The sequence below is a fragment of the Bufo gargarizans genome, chromosome 8 (genome assembly GCF_014858855.1).
Source record: "Bufo gargarizans isolate SCDJY-AF-19 chromosome 8, ASM1485885v1, whole genome shotgun sequence".
Classification (NCBI taxonomy): domain Eukaryota; kingdom Metazoa; phylum Chordata; class Amphibia; order Anura; family Bufonidae; genus Bufo; species Bufo gargarizans.
In genome coordinates, this window is record NC_058087.1 from 69219376 (window position 1) to 69237420 (window position 18045).

An 18045-nucleotide genomic window follows, 5' to 3' on the forward strand; every position below is an offset into this window, starting at 1 on the left:
ATTAGCACTGCTTGCACACAACAGAACACGATGGAGTTGTTTTACAATGGATTATAAAATAGGCTTAAAATAGGCTAAGTGAATAAAAAGAAAATAATATACAGACACATCACATACATAGTAAATACATCACCTAACCTGTAGTTAATGGGCAAGCTCCTCTTCTGCCACGACAACATGGGTGATAACAAGTGATGGAAAAAAGAGCTTTAAGCTCTAGGAGACATCTTTCTCTTCAATTTAGCTATATGATACCTTACATTTTTGAGGAGTTGTAGTTGTTTTAATCCTTTTACGGCACAAATAGTGTATTAAAACACTTTTAATATAAATAATAATCATGTTTATTTATATGGTGCCACCATATTGTGCAGCACTTTACAATTCAAAGTGTTTAAGTACAAAACAAAAGATATCACATCAGATATCATTATTTTATTTTTAGGGGTGAAGATAAAATAAAACAGCAAATTTAACATTATGTTGTGGGATTTTTTTTACAGTTGTGGTAAGGTGTACAGTGCAGGAAGACGTGTTGTCCCACTCGGGTACCTCAGATGGGTAAGACAGATGAAATCTGGCAGTGGTCTCAGCAAAAGCATAGTTTGCTGAGACAGTTTTGTATACATTTTCTGAGCAGGATTTTACTTGGACTGGCAATTAGGCTTGGTAGAGGGAGCTGCCAGTCCACACTCTTCCGGCACGGGTATTCCCTTTCATCTGAGGTGATCGCAGATGAGGCCTGCTCTAATCAGGCTGCGATAAAGGACCTCCCAGTGTGTCAGTCAGAGGAGTGTGTTATCAGAGATTCATTATGCAACAGAGGCCTGCTGGAGTCTCTGGGAGAGTGGTCTAGCCGGAACATTGGGGGACTCCGTGAGGTCCGGGAAGTGACTGTCGCAAGGCCAGAGACAGGTGGACTTTTGGGCCACAATCCCCCAAAAGGACTGGACTTTGTTACAGCCTAGGAAGTGCTGGAGCACAGGGTGGAAAAGCAGCATGGTCGTACCGTGTGTGAACGGCGTTATAAGTGAGGTAGGGATACTCCTGTTAAGTTAGAGCCAGACGGGCTAAGAGTTTGTTTTGTTGTTTTGTGTTTTGGACCTACAACCTGGCTATTGTGGAGATAATTGTGAGCATGACCCCCGAAAAAGAGCTAATCTCTTACAATTGGTGGAAGATGCGTGCAGGCGTTCCTGCGGAAATAAGGCAAAGTGGTTGCTAGGGGCAACGACATCACTGAAAGGAGCAGGTGCTGCTCGTGCTGTTCTGGACACTTTTTGCTGGCTTGCAAAGGAGTCGTTGTGCAGAGTTTAAAGGGCCAGAAGCCTGGTGAGAGAGACCATCTGGAAAAAAACTGGCTAAGCGGACTTGGTTGCCGAAAATGTCTGTTAAGGTAACTTTTATGATGGAATATACCAGACGGTGGCAGCATATAAAGTGAGAGGCGTTGAGGGCACAGTTGCAGTGGGCCCGCGAGACAAATTCCCCATCGCTGAGTGGCCCCTCTCTAAGCGTCCAAGGTGTCCAAAGCGGACCTATGCCATTGCCAAGGGCAACCATCTGGAAGAAAAAGAGGTGGAGAGTGGTGCAGCTCTCAGGAGTGCCTGTGTTTCCTGTGATTGTGCACAAGGTCCTAAAGGGTAGCCTGGAGTGACTGTCCGGGAGAGGTCCGGACTCCAGGCCATGTGGTTTCTGGTGGCAACGATTGCAGTAAGGAGTCTGCCGGTGGTCGTAGTACCAGGAACCCAGAGAAGGCTGGAGATCTCGAGAGAGATGATCTTGGGATATCTTAATCTCCAGAGACTGCAGAATCCACGACGTCGGGCGGCAAGAACATTCCTGTATTTATTGGGTTGGCAGACCCGGGACAGTACGCCAACGACAGTTGCTACCTGCTGGGCTGGCAGTTGGTAAGTGCCAGAGGCAAGGAACTGTCGCAAGGGGATGTGTCTATGTGGAAACCGCGGTTTCTCAACAGGTGGGTAAGCCTGCGGGAAACGGGAATCTGCAGAAGAGAAGCATATTGTGTTGCCCAAAATGCCCGTGACCAAGGCTAGGCTAGAGACCCTATGCTAGCCCGGGTAAGGGGTAGCACGATACTGGTATAGTGATAAATATGCTGGACAGACCTGCGATTAAAAAGGACTGTCAGATAGTTCCCACCAGACGTGAGACTATGGTGACAGCTGGGATTGAAATGACAACTAGAACCAATGGTGCCAAGTTATCTACATTGCCTAATAATAATGTGAAGTTATGTAAACTATGTGATAATGATGACACCTTTTCCTTTACAGTCTGTGATCAGAAAAAAAGATACCCCTGCTGGCTTAATTGTATATGTGTGCATTGATGGTGAGAGCACACAGCTGAAGGAACCCCCTGTGATAAACTTACAGGAAAGTGAGGCAATGCTAGAAGGTGTACCACATGTACTAGGTGCAAATAAGCAGTCTCCCCAGTGTTCTATGGTTAGTAAACTCTGGTGCAAGATAGATGAAGTGGTGTGACCTATAATGTGAACCAGGCACCTGAAAGAGAGCCTGACCAAGTGCAGGTGGTTCTCACTGAGGAGGAGTCTCTAATGAGAACTGGGTCTTGTGCACCTGATGTTACAAATATGTTCATATATGATGTGATGTTGGGCTGTGATATCGTTTCGTTGTTGTGGGGTAAGGTAGACACTTCTGCAGATAGTGATGAAACTGTATTTGCCCGTTTAAAAGAAGGTCTAAGGGAGCTGCACATTGACCGCCATGGGGAAAGAATATTGCCCATTGAAAACAATGGTGCTGATAAGAAACGTGTGAATGATGCATAAGTGCAGATAAATGTTGTGAGCACCGAGTGGAGCAATCCTACTCTGGTGAACGTGCAAGAAACGGTAGCAGTCCTAGATGGTGTATCACACGTACCAGAAGTGGACATGCAGTCTCCACAGTGTTTTATGGGCAATAAAGTAATGTCCCAGGTAGGGATTAACTCGACAGTGGCCCTAGAGTTCAGCGTTAATAATGACATGAGTAACATAGGTGATGTATGTGCTGTGACCATTAGCAACTCCGAGAGAGAAGCTACCGGGACGAAGTTTTGCAAAAATTGAGGTGTAGCAACCCAGTTGACAGTTCTATCTGACTTGACAAGAGTTAAGTGGGGAGACCCATACCCAGACCGTGGTAAATGACCTGACATGTCGGTACAGCTGCAAGTAAGAAGATGATTCCTCCCTCTCTATGCGGTTCCTACATCTGATAAAGAAGAGACTAGCTGTCTTCACAGGTCTCTGGAAAAGAATAGTGATACTCCTATATCTGCTGCCGCAGAACCCAGCGAGGAGCAGTTGGACCAGAAAGCCCAAGAGCGGGGAGCTTCAAACAAACTGGTGTGAAAAAGTAAGAAAAAAATGAAAAAATTTGACCGGCCCCGGACTGAAGAGAAATACATCTTGGCCCGATATGCCGAAGAACATGACCAAGCAAAGGTGGCTGCTCGGGAAAGAGAGATCAAGGCCCTCTCCTTGGCTAGAGCCCTTGAAGAAGCGCAAGAGGAACAAGATGAGTTGGAGAAGCCTAAGCCAGAGGCTGTTAAGAATGGATCTGGAGATGGTGGCGCTGCGGTGCCGACTAAGGTGGAGAAGGCGGAAGATCTTTGCTGAGCCCGCTGATGGGGCTGATGTGAATGCAGAGGCCAAGAGACTCGTGGCAATGAGTAGCCAGGACCTGGTCATGAAATATGTTCCCTCTGCCGTCAGTGCCTTACAAAAAGTCAGCGGTCTGCTGGAGAAGAAATACCATGAGACAGACGAACAGCATGCAGATGGTGTCTACCACTGTGAGATGGCTCTCTTAGAGCCTAAACGATTGGGGAACAATATACTGAGTAAACCTCTGGAGGGTTTGCCAAAAGGCGATGAGTCTGCTGAAGATCCCGATGTCCCCAGTGCCTCCAACCTTGATAAGAAAGAGGAGAAGGAGTTAAGAAGGCAAGGATATAGTCCTATGTCCGTGAAGGATGAAAAGGCTAATAAAGTGAATGGAGACTCCAAAGAAACAGAGGCTGAAGAAGCTAAGGCAGAGGTCTTGAAATGGGAGAAATCCTTGGATGTTCCAAAGACCAAAGTTAAGGCGGAAGGAGCGACTGCCAAAGTGGGAAAAGACACTGAAGACTCAGAAGACTCTGAAGCTGCCCCCAAACCCGCTGAGAATAATGGAAAAGTGGTCCTGATGAGTGGAAAAGGAGCGAGTCATAAGAAACATGTTCTGCTGAAGCAGCAGTGTAAAACAAAGGGAGAGCGAGGACAAAGAATAGAAAGAGAGAGTCTGCCTATCACATGGACACTGGAGTCTCTTAGACAATATCTATTAGGCAGAAAGTCAGTTTTGGTAATAAACCAAGCTCTGCTGGCAGGAGTATGGAAAAATAAAGGGAAAGGTGTGAGGCGGATGCCCTCTTACAAGCATCCGGGTATTACAAGTGTTCACCCCCACAGGTGTAAACAAAGAGGGGTGCATATGTGGTAAGGTGTACAGTGCTGGAAGGCGTGTTGTCCCACTCGGGTACCTCAGATGGGTGAGACTGATAAAATCCAGAGAGTGGCAGTGGTCTCAAAAAAAGCATAGTTTGCTGAGACAGTTTTGTATACATTTTCTGGGCTGGATTTTACTTGGACTGGCAGTGACTATTAAAAAAATAGTAGGTAGTAGAGCAGCATGACCAGACCGTTAGACCAAAGAACCGGAATGCAACAGCCGCGATGGGACTGCAGATCCACAGCAGTCCAGGAACAGTGATGAAAAACGATGGTCACAGCATCATGTCCAGTGCATCATTTATTGGAAGCCTTAAATGCACACACAAAGTACGACAAAGTACTTGACAAAGGCTACTGCGTAGCCGAAACGTCGTACTTTGTTTGTGTGCACTCAAGGCTTCCAATAAATGATGCGCTGGACATGCTGCTGGGACCATCATTTTTCATTGCAGTGACTATTAGTCACTAAGCCGAATTTCCCCGTGCTTCATGGTAATGAATACATTTTTCCTGAATTGGCGGTAAAAATAAAAAAATACATACTTGCCTCATCCATTTGCTCGTGGAGAGGCCATCGTCGCCATCTTGATTGAAGAAAATGTGCCAAATCTCGCACACGCTGACATGTGAAGTCACCGTGTCATCACGCTCGCTGGGCGTGGTGAAACCAGCTACCATCCGTTTACCCATTGACAGATATGTCACTGTCACATTGACATTACTATGCTGACTTGGTGTTAAAGGGCTTGAAATGGTTTGATGACAGTCTTAGGAGACCCCAGAGTGTCATACTTAAAGGGATTCTGTCACCAGGTTTCACCCGTGTCAGCTAAACATATGCTGATGTTCAGGGCCTTATGAGGATTCCTAATGTGGGCTTCTAAATGTGATCCGTAGCCTTATTTTGCTAAAAAAAATGGTTTTACTAACCTGTCGCTCAAAGAAATAAGGTGCCCAAGGGGATGTCAAGGGATGCAAGGTGCTGGCCGCACCCACCGCCGTTCATGCCCAGCGCTGCCTTTCCAGACTTCTGCACCGCCTCCTAATCCTCTGTACCGCCTCTCGCTCTCCCTCCCTCCCCCTTCCTCCTGCTGTAAGATCTCACGCTTGCGCACAGGGCTCTGAGAGGCTGGCGCCAGAGTGCAGGTCATACCTGGGTTGAGCGAAGTGCCGGCGCATGCGCACTTCGCTTTAAGAAGCCAAATCGAGAAGTCTGCACAGGCGCATCAGGCAGAGCCCTGTGCGCACGCGCGAGATCTTACAGCAGCAGGAGGAGGGGGAAGGGAGAGCGAGAGGCGGCACAGAGGATTAGGAGGCGGTGCAGAAGTCTGGAAAGGCGGCGCTGGGCACGAACGGCGGCGGGTGCGGCTGGCAGCTTGCATCCCTTGACATCCCCTTGGGCACCTTATTTCTTTGAGTGACAGGTTAGTAAAACCAGTTTTTTAGCAAAATAAGGCTACGGATCACATTTAGAAGCCCACATTAGGAATCCTGATGTCACATCTACACCTGGCGCAGGCGCATTGAGGATGGAGCGGCTGAGCGAGCGGTCGCCTCTCAGTGCGTCTGCGCACATTGAAGATAGGTACGGCCGCGGCGCAGGCGCAGGATTTTGAATGCAAACATGCAGGGCCAGCAGAGAACGATTCCGTTCCCTGGCCCTGTCAATCACACTGCGGAGGGGGCGTCATTAGGTTCTGAGGATGCGGCTGCTACCAGCAAGTAGCCGCCCTACTTGCTGGTAGCAAGGTAATTTACATATTATAAAAATAGCTTTTTAACAAAATCTACTGAACAAAAATGAATATTTAGCTTATGTATAGGGAGCTCGCAGTGTAGGGATTATTATTAACCAAAAAAAAAACGGTTTAGTGGGCTGACAGAAGCCCTTTAACCCCTTAAGGACTCAGCCCTATTTCACCTTAAGGACTTGGCCATTTTTTGCAAATCTGACCAGTGTCCCTTTAAGTGCTCATAACTTTAAAACACTTTGACTTACCCAGGCCGTTCTGAGATTGTTTTTTCGTCACATATTGTACTTCATGACACTGCTAAAATTGGGTCAAAAAAAGTTAATTTTTTTGCACAAAAAAATAAAATTTTTACCAATTTTTTTGAAAAATTAGCAAATTTCAAAGTTTCAGTTTCTCTACTTCTGTAATACATAGTAATACCCCCAAAAATTGTGATGGCTTTACATTCCCCATATGTCTACTTCATGTGTGTAGCATTTTGGGAATGATATTTTATTTTTTGGGGATGTTACAAGGCTTAGAAGTTTAGAAGCAAATTTTGAAATTTTTCAGAAATCTTCAAAATCCCACTTTTTATGGACCAGTTCAGGTTTGAAGTCATATTGTGAGGCTTAGATAATAGAAACCTCCCAAAAATGACCCCATTCTAGAAACTACACCCCTCAAGGTATTCAAAACTGGGTTTACAAACTTTGTTAACCCTTTAGGTGTTCCACAAGAGTTAATGGCAAATGGAGAAACAATTTAGAAATTTCTATTTTTTTGAAAATTTTCCAATATAATCAATTTTTTCCAGGAGTAAAACAAGGGTTAACTGCCAAACAAAACTCAAAATGGGTTGCCCTGATTCTGTAGTTTGCAGAAACACCCCATATGTGGTCGTAAACTACTGTTTGGCCAAACGGGAGGACATAGAAGGAGGGGAACACCATATGGGTTTTGGAAGGCAGATTTTGCAGGACTGGTTTTGTTTATACCATGTCCCATTTGAAGCCCCCTGTTGCACCCCTAGAATAGAAATTTCAAAAAAGTGACTCCATCTAAGAAAGTACACCCCTCAAGGTATTCAAAACTGGGTTTACAAACTTTGTTAACCCTATAGGTGTTCCACAAGAGTTAATGGCAAATGGAGAAACAATTTAGAAATTTCTATTTTTTGGAAAATTTTCCAATATAATAAATTTTTTCCAGGAGTAAAACAAGGGTTAACTGCCAAACAAAACTCAAAATGGGTTGCCCTGATTCTGTAGTTTGCAGAAACACCCCATATGTGGTCGTAAACTACTGTTTGGCCAAACGGGAGGACATAGAAGGAGGGGAACACCATATGGGTTTTGGAAGGCAGATTTTGCAGGACTGGTTTTGTTTATACCATGTCCCATTTGAAGCCCCCTGTTGCACCCCTAGAATAGAAATTTCAAAAAAGTGACTCCATCTAAGAAAGTACACCCCTCAAGGTATTCAAAACTGGGTTTACAAACTTTGTTAACTCTTTAGGTCTTCCACAAGAGTTAATGGCAGATGGAGAAACAATTTAGAAATTTCTATTTTTTGGAAAATTTTCCAATATAATAAATTTTTTCCAGGAGTAAAACAAGGGTTAACTGCCAAACAAAACTCAAAATGGGTTGCCCTGATTCTGTAGTTTGCAGAAACACCCCATATGTGGTCGTAAACTACTGTTTGGCCAAACGGCAGGACATAGAAGGAGGGGAACGTCATATGGTTTTTGGAAGGCAGATTTTGCTGGACTGGTTTATTTACACCATGTACCCTTTCAAGCCCCCTGATGCACCCCTAGAGTAGAAACTCCATAAAAGTGACCCCATCTAGGAAACTACAGGATAAGGTGGTTGTTGTTTTGGGACTATTTTAGGGGTAAATATGATTTTTGGTTGCTCTATATTACTCTTTTTTGAGGCAATGTAACAAAAAAATTAAATTCTAAAAATGTTTCTATATTCGCTATTTAGTTTTGTGGAACACCTAAAGGGTTAACATAGTTTGTAAAGTAACTTTTGAATACCTTGAGGGGTGTAGTTTCTTAGATGGGGTCACTTTTTTGGAGTTTCTAGTCTAGGCTACATCAGGGGGGCTTCTAATGGGACATGGTGTCAAAAAAAAAACTGTCCATCAAAATCTGCCTTCCAGAAACCGTATGGAGTTCCCTTCCTTCTATGCCCTGCCGTGCGGCTATATAGCCATTTACGACCACATATGGGGTGTTTCTGCAAACTACAGAATCAGGGCCATAAATATTGAGTTTTGTTTGGCTGTTAACCCTTGCTTTATTACCGGCAAAAGGGATTCAAATTGAAATTTTGCCCAAAAATGGGTGTTTTGGCACCGTTTTTGTTTTATATTTTTAACACCGTTCATTCGAGGCGTTTGGTCAAATGTTATTTTTATAGCGACGACTTTTACGCACGCGACGATGCCCAATATGTATGGCTCTCAGACTTTGGAGACACTAAGCAGGCATCCTAAAAACTGCGGCCCTCCAGATGTTGTAAAACTACAATTCCCACCATGCACTGCTGATGGCTGTAGGTTGTCTGGGCATGCTGGGAGTTATAGTTTTACAACATCTGGAGGGCCGCAGTTTGAGGATGCCTGCTCTAAAACTAATATTTTTTTGGGGAAAAAAAATTGTTTCTGTGTCTCCAAAGTCTAAGAGCCATAGTGTTTTATGTTCTCTAGTGGACTGTTGGTGATTATAAAAATTTAGTACTCCATGGAAGTGTGATACTCCCTGAAGCAATCGATAACGCAGAGGCCCGGATGATCGGGGCAAGTGTCACATTGAGTGGTGGTGTCCTTCCGTATCCCCCTCTTGTGACACACTCTGCATCTTTTTTGGGTTCGTCCCTTCTTTCCAGTATGGGGGACCACACCTGGAAAGTGTTGGCCAGGGACGATCCGGGCGCCTCCAGTTCCCGAGGTACTCCGGCCTGCTCTTTCCCGGTCCGAAAAGATCAGGTCTTTGAGGACTGCCTCATAGAATTGGAGGAATGTCCCTGTGCTGCCAGCGCTTCGGGATAGTACAAAAGAGTTGTACATGGCAACCTGCACCATGTAGACCGTAACTTTTTTGTACCATGCCCGGGTTTTGCGCATGGCATTATATGGCGTGAGGACTTGATCAGAGAGATCAACTCCTCCCATATACCGATTGTAGTCGACGATACAATCGGGCTTGAGGACCGTTGCCGTGGTACCTCGCACAGAGACTGGGGTGGTGCTGTTACCGTGGATTGTGGACAGCATAAGGACATCCCTCTTGTCCTTATACCTGACCAGCAACAGGTTTCCACTGGTAAGTGCACGGGTCTCACCCCTGGGGATAGGTACCTGGAGGGGGTGGGCAGGGAGGCCGCGCTGATTTTTCCGCACGGTCCCACAAGCGAACGTGGATCTGGCGGCAAGGGACCTGAACAAGGGAATGCTGGTATAAAAGTTATCCACGTACAAGTGGTAACCCTTATCCAGCAGTGGGTGCATAAGGTCCCACACGAGTTTCCCGCTAACACCCAGAGTGGGGGGACATTCTGGGGGTTGAATACGGGAATCTCGCCCCTCGTACACACGAAATTTGTAAGTGTACCCTGAGGTACTCTCACAAATTTTGTATAGCTTCACGCCATACCTCGCCCGCTTTGTGGGAATGTATTGGCGGAAACTGAGTCTCCCCTTGAACGCAACGAGAGACTCATCAACCGCGACCTCCCTTCCAGGTACGTAGGCCTGCTGAAATGTGGCCCCAAAGTGATCGATGACCGGCCGTATCTTATACAGCCGGTCATAGGCAGGATCACCTCGGGGTGGACATGCTGCATTATCGGAATAATGCAGACATTTCCGGATGGCCTCAAACCGGGGACGTGTCATGACCATACTGTACAGTGGGGTCTGGTATAGGACGTCCCCACTCCAGTATTGCCTGACACTGGGTTTTTGGACTAGACCCATATGCAGCACGAGGCCCCAAAATGTCCTCATTTCGGCTGCACTGACCGGCGTCCAGCCACCGGGTCTAGCCAAAAATGAGCCTGGGTTTTGAGCGACGAACTGTTGGGCGTACAGATTCGTCTGCTCCACCATCAAATTCACCAGTGGCGGGCCATGGGTGTGTGTGTGTGCGTGTAGGTGTGCGTGTGTGGAAACCTTTATTATATGTGCGTGTGTGTGGGGGCAACGGGTGTTCGCGTACTAAAAAAAGGAAAATAAAGGGGCAAGTGTTAGAAAAAAAAAAAAAAAAAAGTTCAAAGTTGCTGATCAGCGGTACAACGCTGATCAGCGGTGGGGCGGGCGATGCGCTAACAGTGGACGGACGCTAAAGTGCCGACCAGTCAGCGAACGCAGAAAAATAAAAAAAAAGTGGTGGTAAGGGGGCTAGTGGTGAGGGGGGGGGCTGGGGGAGGGCTGGTGGGGGGATGGGTGGGGGGGAAGGGGGGGGCTGGTGGTGGTGGGGGGCTGGTAGGGGGGGGGCAAGTGGCAGGGGGGGCTCTGGGGTCTGATAGATGGATCAAAAAAGTTTTGTGTAAAAGTTCTTTTTTTTTTCCTAACTAACTTTTCCCTTCTTTCCCTTCCTAATGGTGCCTCTCCATCACTGACCCTAACCTACCTGAGTGGCGATGGGTGCAGGAGGGTGATGGATGCCGATTAGGGGGACACAGGAGCTGGTGCTGGACGATGCTGCACGGTCAGGGTGCTGGACAGGAAGAGGAGGGGAGAGAGGAGCGCAGGAAGTTTGAATCTCGCGCCTCTCTCCCCTGCACCAATCAGCACCCTGGACAGCAGTGTTCAGCACCAGGGCCAGCACCGCCTCCTCAAATCCTCGGACTGCGATTGGTGGTGTAAAATTACGCCACCGATCGCAGTCTTTTTCCGGTTCATCGGGTCACAGCACACCCGAATGGACCTGAAACGCAGAAAACCGCAGGTCTGAATGGACCTGCGGTTTTCTGCGATCGTCTATACGGGGGGGTCAAATGACCCCCCCCTGCGTTGTTACGGGATGCCGGCTGAATGATTTCAGCCGGCATCCCGTTCCGATTAACCCCCGCAGCGCCGGAATCACGAATTAAAGCCATGACGTACCGGTACGTCATGGGTCCTTAAGGATTCGGGAAACATGCCGTACCGATACGTCATGGGTCCCTAAGGGGTTAAACAGCTGATCGGCGGGGGTCCCAGGTTTCGGACCCCCGCCAATCATATGCTGATGATCTATGATGATCTATGTAGAGGATAGATCTTCAGTTTAAAATAACTGTAGAACCCCTTTAAATGCAACGGTGAAAGCCTATATTAATATTGACATAAATGTTAATGTAATGTAATGCACACAACTAGATGAAGAACATACAATAGGAAAGAGCGAGGTAGATACATGATGATTAATCCTTATTTTTTCCTTTTTGTGGGGATTTTCGTCTAAAATGTAATGACATCTAAAATAACTATTACTTTCTTTTTCATTCCTTTCACAGGACCATTAATAAATTAAATAATGGATGATACATCTTGAAATTGTATTAACTGTTTATAACTAAGGGTACTTTCACACTTGCGTTGTGAGGATCCGGCAGGCAGTTCCGTTGGCGGAACTGCCTGCCAGATCTGGAAATCCGTATGCAAGCGGATATCATTTGTAGACGGATCTGGATGCGGATCAGTATGACAAATGCATTGGAATACCGGATCCGTCTCTCCAGTGTCATCTGGAAAAAACGGATCCGGTATTTATTATTTTCACACTTTTAAAGGTCTGCGCATGCGCAGACTGGAAGACCGGATCCGTCAATGCGGCAACTTTAATGCAGCATCCGGCACTAATACATTTCAATGGAAATTAATGCCGGATCCTGCATTCCGGAATTTTGGACGGAGAAAACAACTGATGCATACTGAACGGAATGCTTTCCATTCAGAATGCATAAGGATTGAGCCCTTAGGACGGAACTCAATGCCGGAAAAGAATAACGCTAGTGTGAAAATACCCTTATACATTTCCTATAAATTAGGGTTTTTATGCTTTTCTAGCTGACAAATTACAGTAGTACATAATTGTATTTCAGACGTTGGTGCAGTTATGAAATTTGCCTGAAAAAGTAATGGAATGTGACAATCGTTGTATCAATTTTACAAATATATCCAACAGCTGTAACTGTCAAGAGAGAGCATGAAATGTAATGATTTTCTAAAAACCTCCCTAATTTCATAGCTAAAAGAACACTAAATTATAGAAACTGGTTTTGCTCTGGCCAAAATACATTAGTGAGATTGATTGGGGTGCTATGAAATAGCCAGAGTTCTAGAAGTTTGATTAAATTGAAATGCTTATGACTAATGATTGAATCCACATACATTGTGTCTCCCTCCAGTTATATTTTCTGGTTCTTCGTTGTGAAGTGCTGGAATTGAAAATAATGTACTATATAACTATTTGTCGGCTGATTTTGTATTTACAATGCATAGAAATGTCTATCAATGTTACATCTTCACATAGAAAACCAACACAGCTCAGTGCCAGGGTATGTTGTCTTTAGGGTCTCCATTGATTTGATGACATGAATAGTGCAACATGCAGCACTATTCATGCTGTTGAAGTTGACATAAGCTACAACACAATCTCAATGGATCCCATTATAAGTCGATAGGGTACAGTCAGGTACCTTTGGGATCCATCGTGCAACAGATCTGGCAAAGCGTTGTGGCTTCCATTTTGAACAGAGACTTAGGGGCTCATTTATTAAGACTGGCGTTTTCCACACCGATCTTAAGTCTCTCTGTACTGCTGGAGAAAAAAGCTAAGTTATATGGAGGTACGGGCCTCTGCAAAACTTTGGCGCTTCCTCCAGCAGGCTGTAAGACAGACTTAAATCTACACCAGCTTGCTAGCGTAGATATAAGCCATTTTCGACACCAAAAATGGTGTAAACAGGTTATTAAATGAGCCCCTTACTTTTGACGATACTGCACATGATAGAAATATCCATGTATACTGAAGTACATTTACCAGAATAAAAGAATACTGTACAGGTCACATCTACATAGAGAAGGAATTTTCCAAATTTTTGCATTTTCTCAAACAAATGAGGCAGCCATCTTGGATGCATTTCCAGGTCTTAATAGAGTTTCCATATATGCATAGCACCTGTTGGCTGCTTTCTTCTCATTCTTTACTTCAAATCCAAACCATCTATAATGGGTTTATATCAGATGAACATATGCAGCCATCTGATGTAGAATTTGAGTCATTGCACAAAGTAAATGGGACAGTACGTGGATACCTTTAGGCATTTATTTTTACTGAAATGTTTTATTTTTTTCTACAAATCATTTTCAGAATTGGGTTTACCAACCAAATCTGAAGAACGTAATCATAGTTGTTCATGTCAGCATTGTTCTTCATTATAGAAGCAGAACAATAAAGGTCCTAACGGAGTTGCTAGGTCCTACACATAACTGCCATAAACGGCGCTGGATGTACGCCATAGACTATAATGGTGCCCGTCAGGTTTCTGTTCTGGAGTCTGGCATTTCATCTGACTAAATGGAGTAGCATGCTGCTCTATTTTGTCCTTAATTTTGCAGATTCTGTGACAGAGGCCTCTAACCGAGCCTTCCACACAGGATGACTGCTTAGGAGGAAGCAGGAGTTTCTAGAGATTGAGTATTCAGATAAGCTCTCTGATAGGATATAACTGTGAACGTCATTCTGTAGCTTGCTATGTTTTGTGATACATAAAAGCTGCAGATGCCAAACTGTTAAAAAAAAAACTTCAATTAAATCAATTTACATTTTTTTTAAAAAAAATGTTTATTAGCCAAAAATACATCTCTTTAGGTACAGGTTTGAATATCAGCAATTCACACAGCTCAGCAGTTTGTGAATCTTTTTTTTTTTTTTTCAGTAAATTTTCCCCTTAAGGACGTTGAACTTCAGTTTTGAATTAAAATTATATTAAGGAATTACATAATAGAATACTGTTATTAGAATTGCTAACTTTACAACATCCACAAATAATGTACAAGGCTGCAAACAAATGTACTTGATCGGTAAGTATCACCAGCAGAATGCAAATGTAATTTATAGCAGCCTCTATTTAGTCAATGCATTTTGACAAAGGCTGTAGTGATGTTGTGCTGACAGACTTCAGCCTCTGTCAGGTCCATGACCTTCCACAGGGTTATTCTTGGAGTACATTGAAAAGGTAAAAAGAGCAATTCCAATAATATCATATTAGATACTTTTATATTAGAAAAACCCTGCCAGCCTATGTACAATATCAACCTCTACCATCACTGAAAAATAGCAGAGCACAACACACTATGGCATATTTTCCTTATTCAGACCTTCGATCAGACCAAATAAAGAAAATGAGATCTCAGACTCCTCTATTTACCACTCACAGAGCTCACATACAGACACTATAAACACTACATTACACATATGTACACTACATAAACACCACTAAGCATTCTCAGCTTACCATTCAAACATGCACCCCCACATCACTAACAAGACCCCTCACCACGTCCCCTTCATTCTCACACTTACTACTTTCAGGTTTTCTCTTGTCACATACTGCTCCCCACTGTCCTCCCTCTTTCTCACATGCTGATCCTCATAGTCCCCACTTCCTTCTTCACACACTGCTCTCCATGCCCCCCTTTTCATACAGTAGTCTGCATTGTGACCCTCTGACATACTGCTCACCATGGTCACCCCTTCTCCTAATTTCACAGAATAGACCCTATTGTTCTGGTGACCTCCTCCACCTTTTTCTTGTCTGTGCCATCTTCTTATGAGCTGTGCGCTCCTTCTCCACCAACTACTTCCAGGTTGAGCCCTCCTCCACCTCTGTGGTGCTGGTGCAGAACCTTTTCCATGTGACTGAATTTCCCACAACCACTTTAGTTGCATTTTTGCTGCAATTTTGCTCAAATTCTGGCAAAACTTCTACAGCAATTCGTGCACAACTATGTTATCTCTACTACGGGTATCCTTTAATCACAGCAAAATCACTATGGTTTTGCTGTGATTTGTGCAACTTTGCTTCAAAAGCTATTTTACTGTACAGAAAACTAGGTGGGCCAGGCAGATCAGTAGGGAAGATTGCCCGTCCGAGTCTGAAATAAAAATAAAGACATACAAACAATGATGGCAATAAAGCTGACAAGTCAAACTGAGGGCAGAATGTTTTGAACTTATAGTAATAATAACTACACAAATACTAAGTGAATGGTATGTCCACTATTGAAAATATGGACCAATAGGCACTCTGGAATGGCTAAGCTATTTTAGCGGATGTCCTACTAGGGCAACCCCTGTCCATGTGCCAATAACAGTGCATATACACATCATTAAGGGGAATTCCATGCTTTTGACCCCCTCTATGGTTAAAAAGTGGACAGCCAAGTATCAGTGGCTTCTACTTTGGTGGACCAAATCTGTCCGTGTATTACGTGGAAAACCATTCATGAATTATTTTTTGAATAAAACCAAATTTCAAAAATGCTTTTCAGCTGAAAACTGCATGCATTTAAGTTAAAAAAAATAACTGAGGTGTCCATAGTCTGCAAATCAACAGAAAACAACATAACGTTATTACAATATATACCGTAAGTTGTAAAAATGCAAAAAGTTGCAACATTACATCTTTAAACCCCTGTGTATGTAAGGGTCCTTTCTTCTAGAAAATCTGTCTAAATTGTTTGTGTCATTTTCTAAATGTAAAAGAGTGCTGATGTCTTTCATTTCTTTTGCAGGTGGATCATTCTGGTGTCTCCTTGATATTGTTCCTATTAAAAATGAGAAAAGTGAAGTGGTTCTTTTCCTGGCTTCTCATAAAGACATCTCAGGCACTAAGAACTGCATTCTCCTCAGATGGCAACAATCCCACAGGTGAGGAAAGAAGATGAAATAAACTCATGTGTTTACCTTGTGACTATAAAAAGTACTGATGGGGTCAGTTATCAAATCTGCTATTCCTGTTTTGTGGTGTAAAAATGTCACAAGAGATGTTGAGTGCTACATTTTGTGCGACATTTGGTGCGCCTCGCCACTTTCAGAACTGGAATGTAAAGTTGGTCAAGATTAGAGATTAGAATATTGTTTTGTTATTTAAAACGGGCAAATTTTTAAATCCCTGTGGTCGACAGTTGTAAAACCACTTCTCACAAGCACCACATTTAATAAAAGCTAGCTCACCTTTATAAATTTGGCTTAGCAACACAAACCAAAGAGTAATGTAAATTTGACACCAAAATACCGCAAATAATAACTTCTCGTTTTTTTAGGAGCCTGATAATCATAAATATTCTCTGCTCTAGATTACATTAAATTCTATCAACTCCATTGCCAACTGTTTGAAAAACTAAACTGAATTTAGGTTGTCAAATGGTGGCAGCCCTAATAAATGTCTCCTCCATTTTAGAACTACTTACAGTATCTCACATAAGTTTTATTATAACTTTTCATGATACAACACTGAAGATATGACACTTTGATAAAATGTAAAGTAGTCTGTGCACAGCTTGTATAACAGTGTAAATTTGGTGTGCCCTCAAAATAACTCAACACACAGCCATTAATATCTAAACTGCTGGTAAGAAAAGTGAGTACACCCCTATGTGAAAATGCCCAAATTAGTGTCCAAAGTGTTAATATTTTCTGTGGCTACCATTATTTGCCAGCACTGCCTTAACTATCTTGGGCATGGAGTTCACTAGAGCTTCACAGATTGCCACTGGAATCCTCTTCCACTCCTCCATGATGACATCCCGGAGCTGGTGGATGTTAGAGACCTTACGATCTTCCACCTTCCGATTGAGGATGCCCCACAGATGATCAATAGGGTTTAGGTCTGGAGACATGCTTGGCCAGTCCAGCACCTTTACCCTTAGTTTCTTAAGCAAGGCAGTGGTTGTTTTGAAGGTGTGTTTGGAGTCGTTTCCGAAGGGATGAAATCATGCTCTGTTTCAGTATGTCACAGTACATGTTGGCATTCATGGTTCCCTCAATGAACTGTAGCTCCCCACAGCTGGCTGCACTTATGCAGCCCCAAACCATGACACTTCCACCACCATGCTAGACTGTAGGCAAGAGAAACTTGCCTTTCCACTCCTCACCTGGCTGCCGCCACAACGCTTGATACCATCTGAACCAAATAAGTTTATCTTGGTCTCATCAGACCACAGGACATAGTTTCAGAAATCCATGTCCTTAGGCTGCTTGTCTTCAGCAAGCAGGCTTTCTTGTGCATCATTTTTAGAAGAGGCTTCCTTCTGGGATGACAGCCATGCCGAACAATTTGATGCAGTGTGCGGCATATGGTCTGAGCACTTTCAGGCTGACCCCCCCACCCCTTTAACTTCTGCAGCAATGCTGGCAGCACTCATACATCTATTTTGAAAAGACAACCTCTGGATATGGTGCTGAGCATCTGCACTCAACTTCTTTGGTCAACCATGATGAGGCCTGTTCTGAATGGAACCTGTCTTGTTAAACCACTGTATGGTCCTGGCCACCGTGCTGAAGCTCAGTTCCAGGGTGTTGGCAATCTTCTTAAAGTCCAAGGCCATATTATTGTAGAGAAACAATTCTTTTTTTCAGATCCTCAGAGAGTTCTTTGCCATGAGGTGCCATGTTGAACTTACAGTCACCAGTATGAGAGAGTGTGAGAGCGATAACACCAAATTTAACATACATGATCCCCATTCACACCTGAGAACTTGTAACTATGGATG

The 18045-nt window shown here is 44.0% G+C and overlaps 1 protein-coding gene across 1 annotated transcript in view; it reads left to right on the forward strand.

The window, feature by feature from the left end:
• Positions 1-18045, forward strand: part of LOC122945020 (potassium voltage-gated channel subfamily H member 8-like) — a 687640-nt gene that overhangs the window by 383698 nt on the left and 285897 nt on the right. Inside the window, exon 3 of the mRNA XM_044303816.1 lies at positions 16066-16158. Within this exon, the coding sequence (XP_044159751.1) occupies positions 16066-16158 (93 nt within the window). The remainder of the gene's footprint in view (positions 1-16065; positions 16159-18045) is intronic.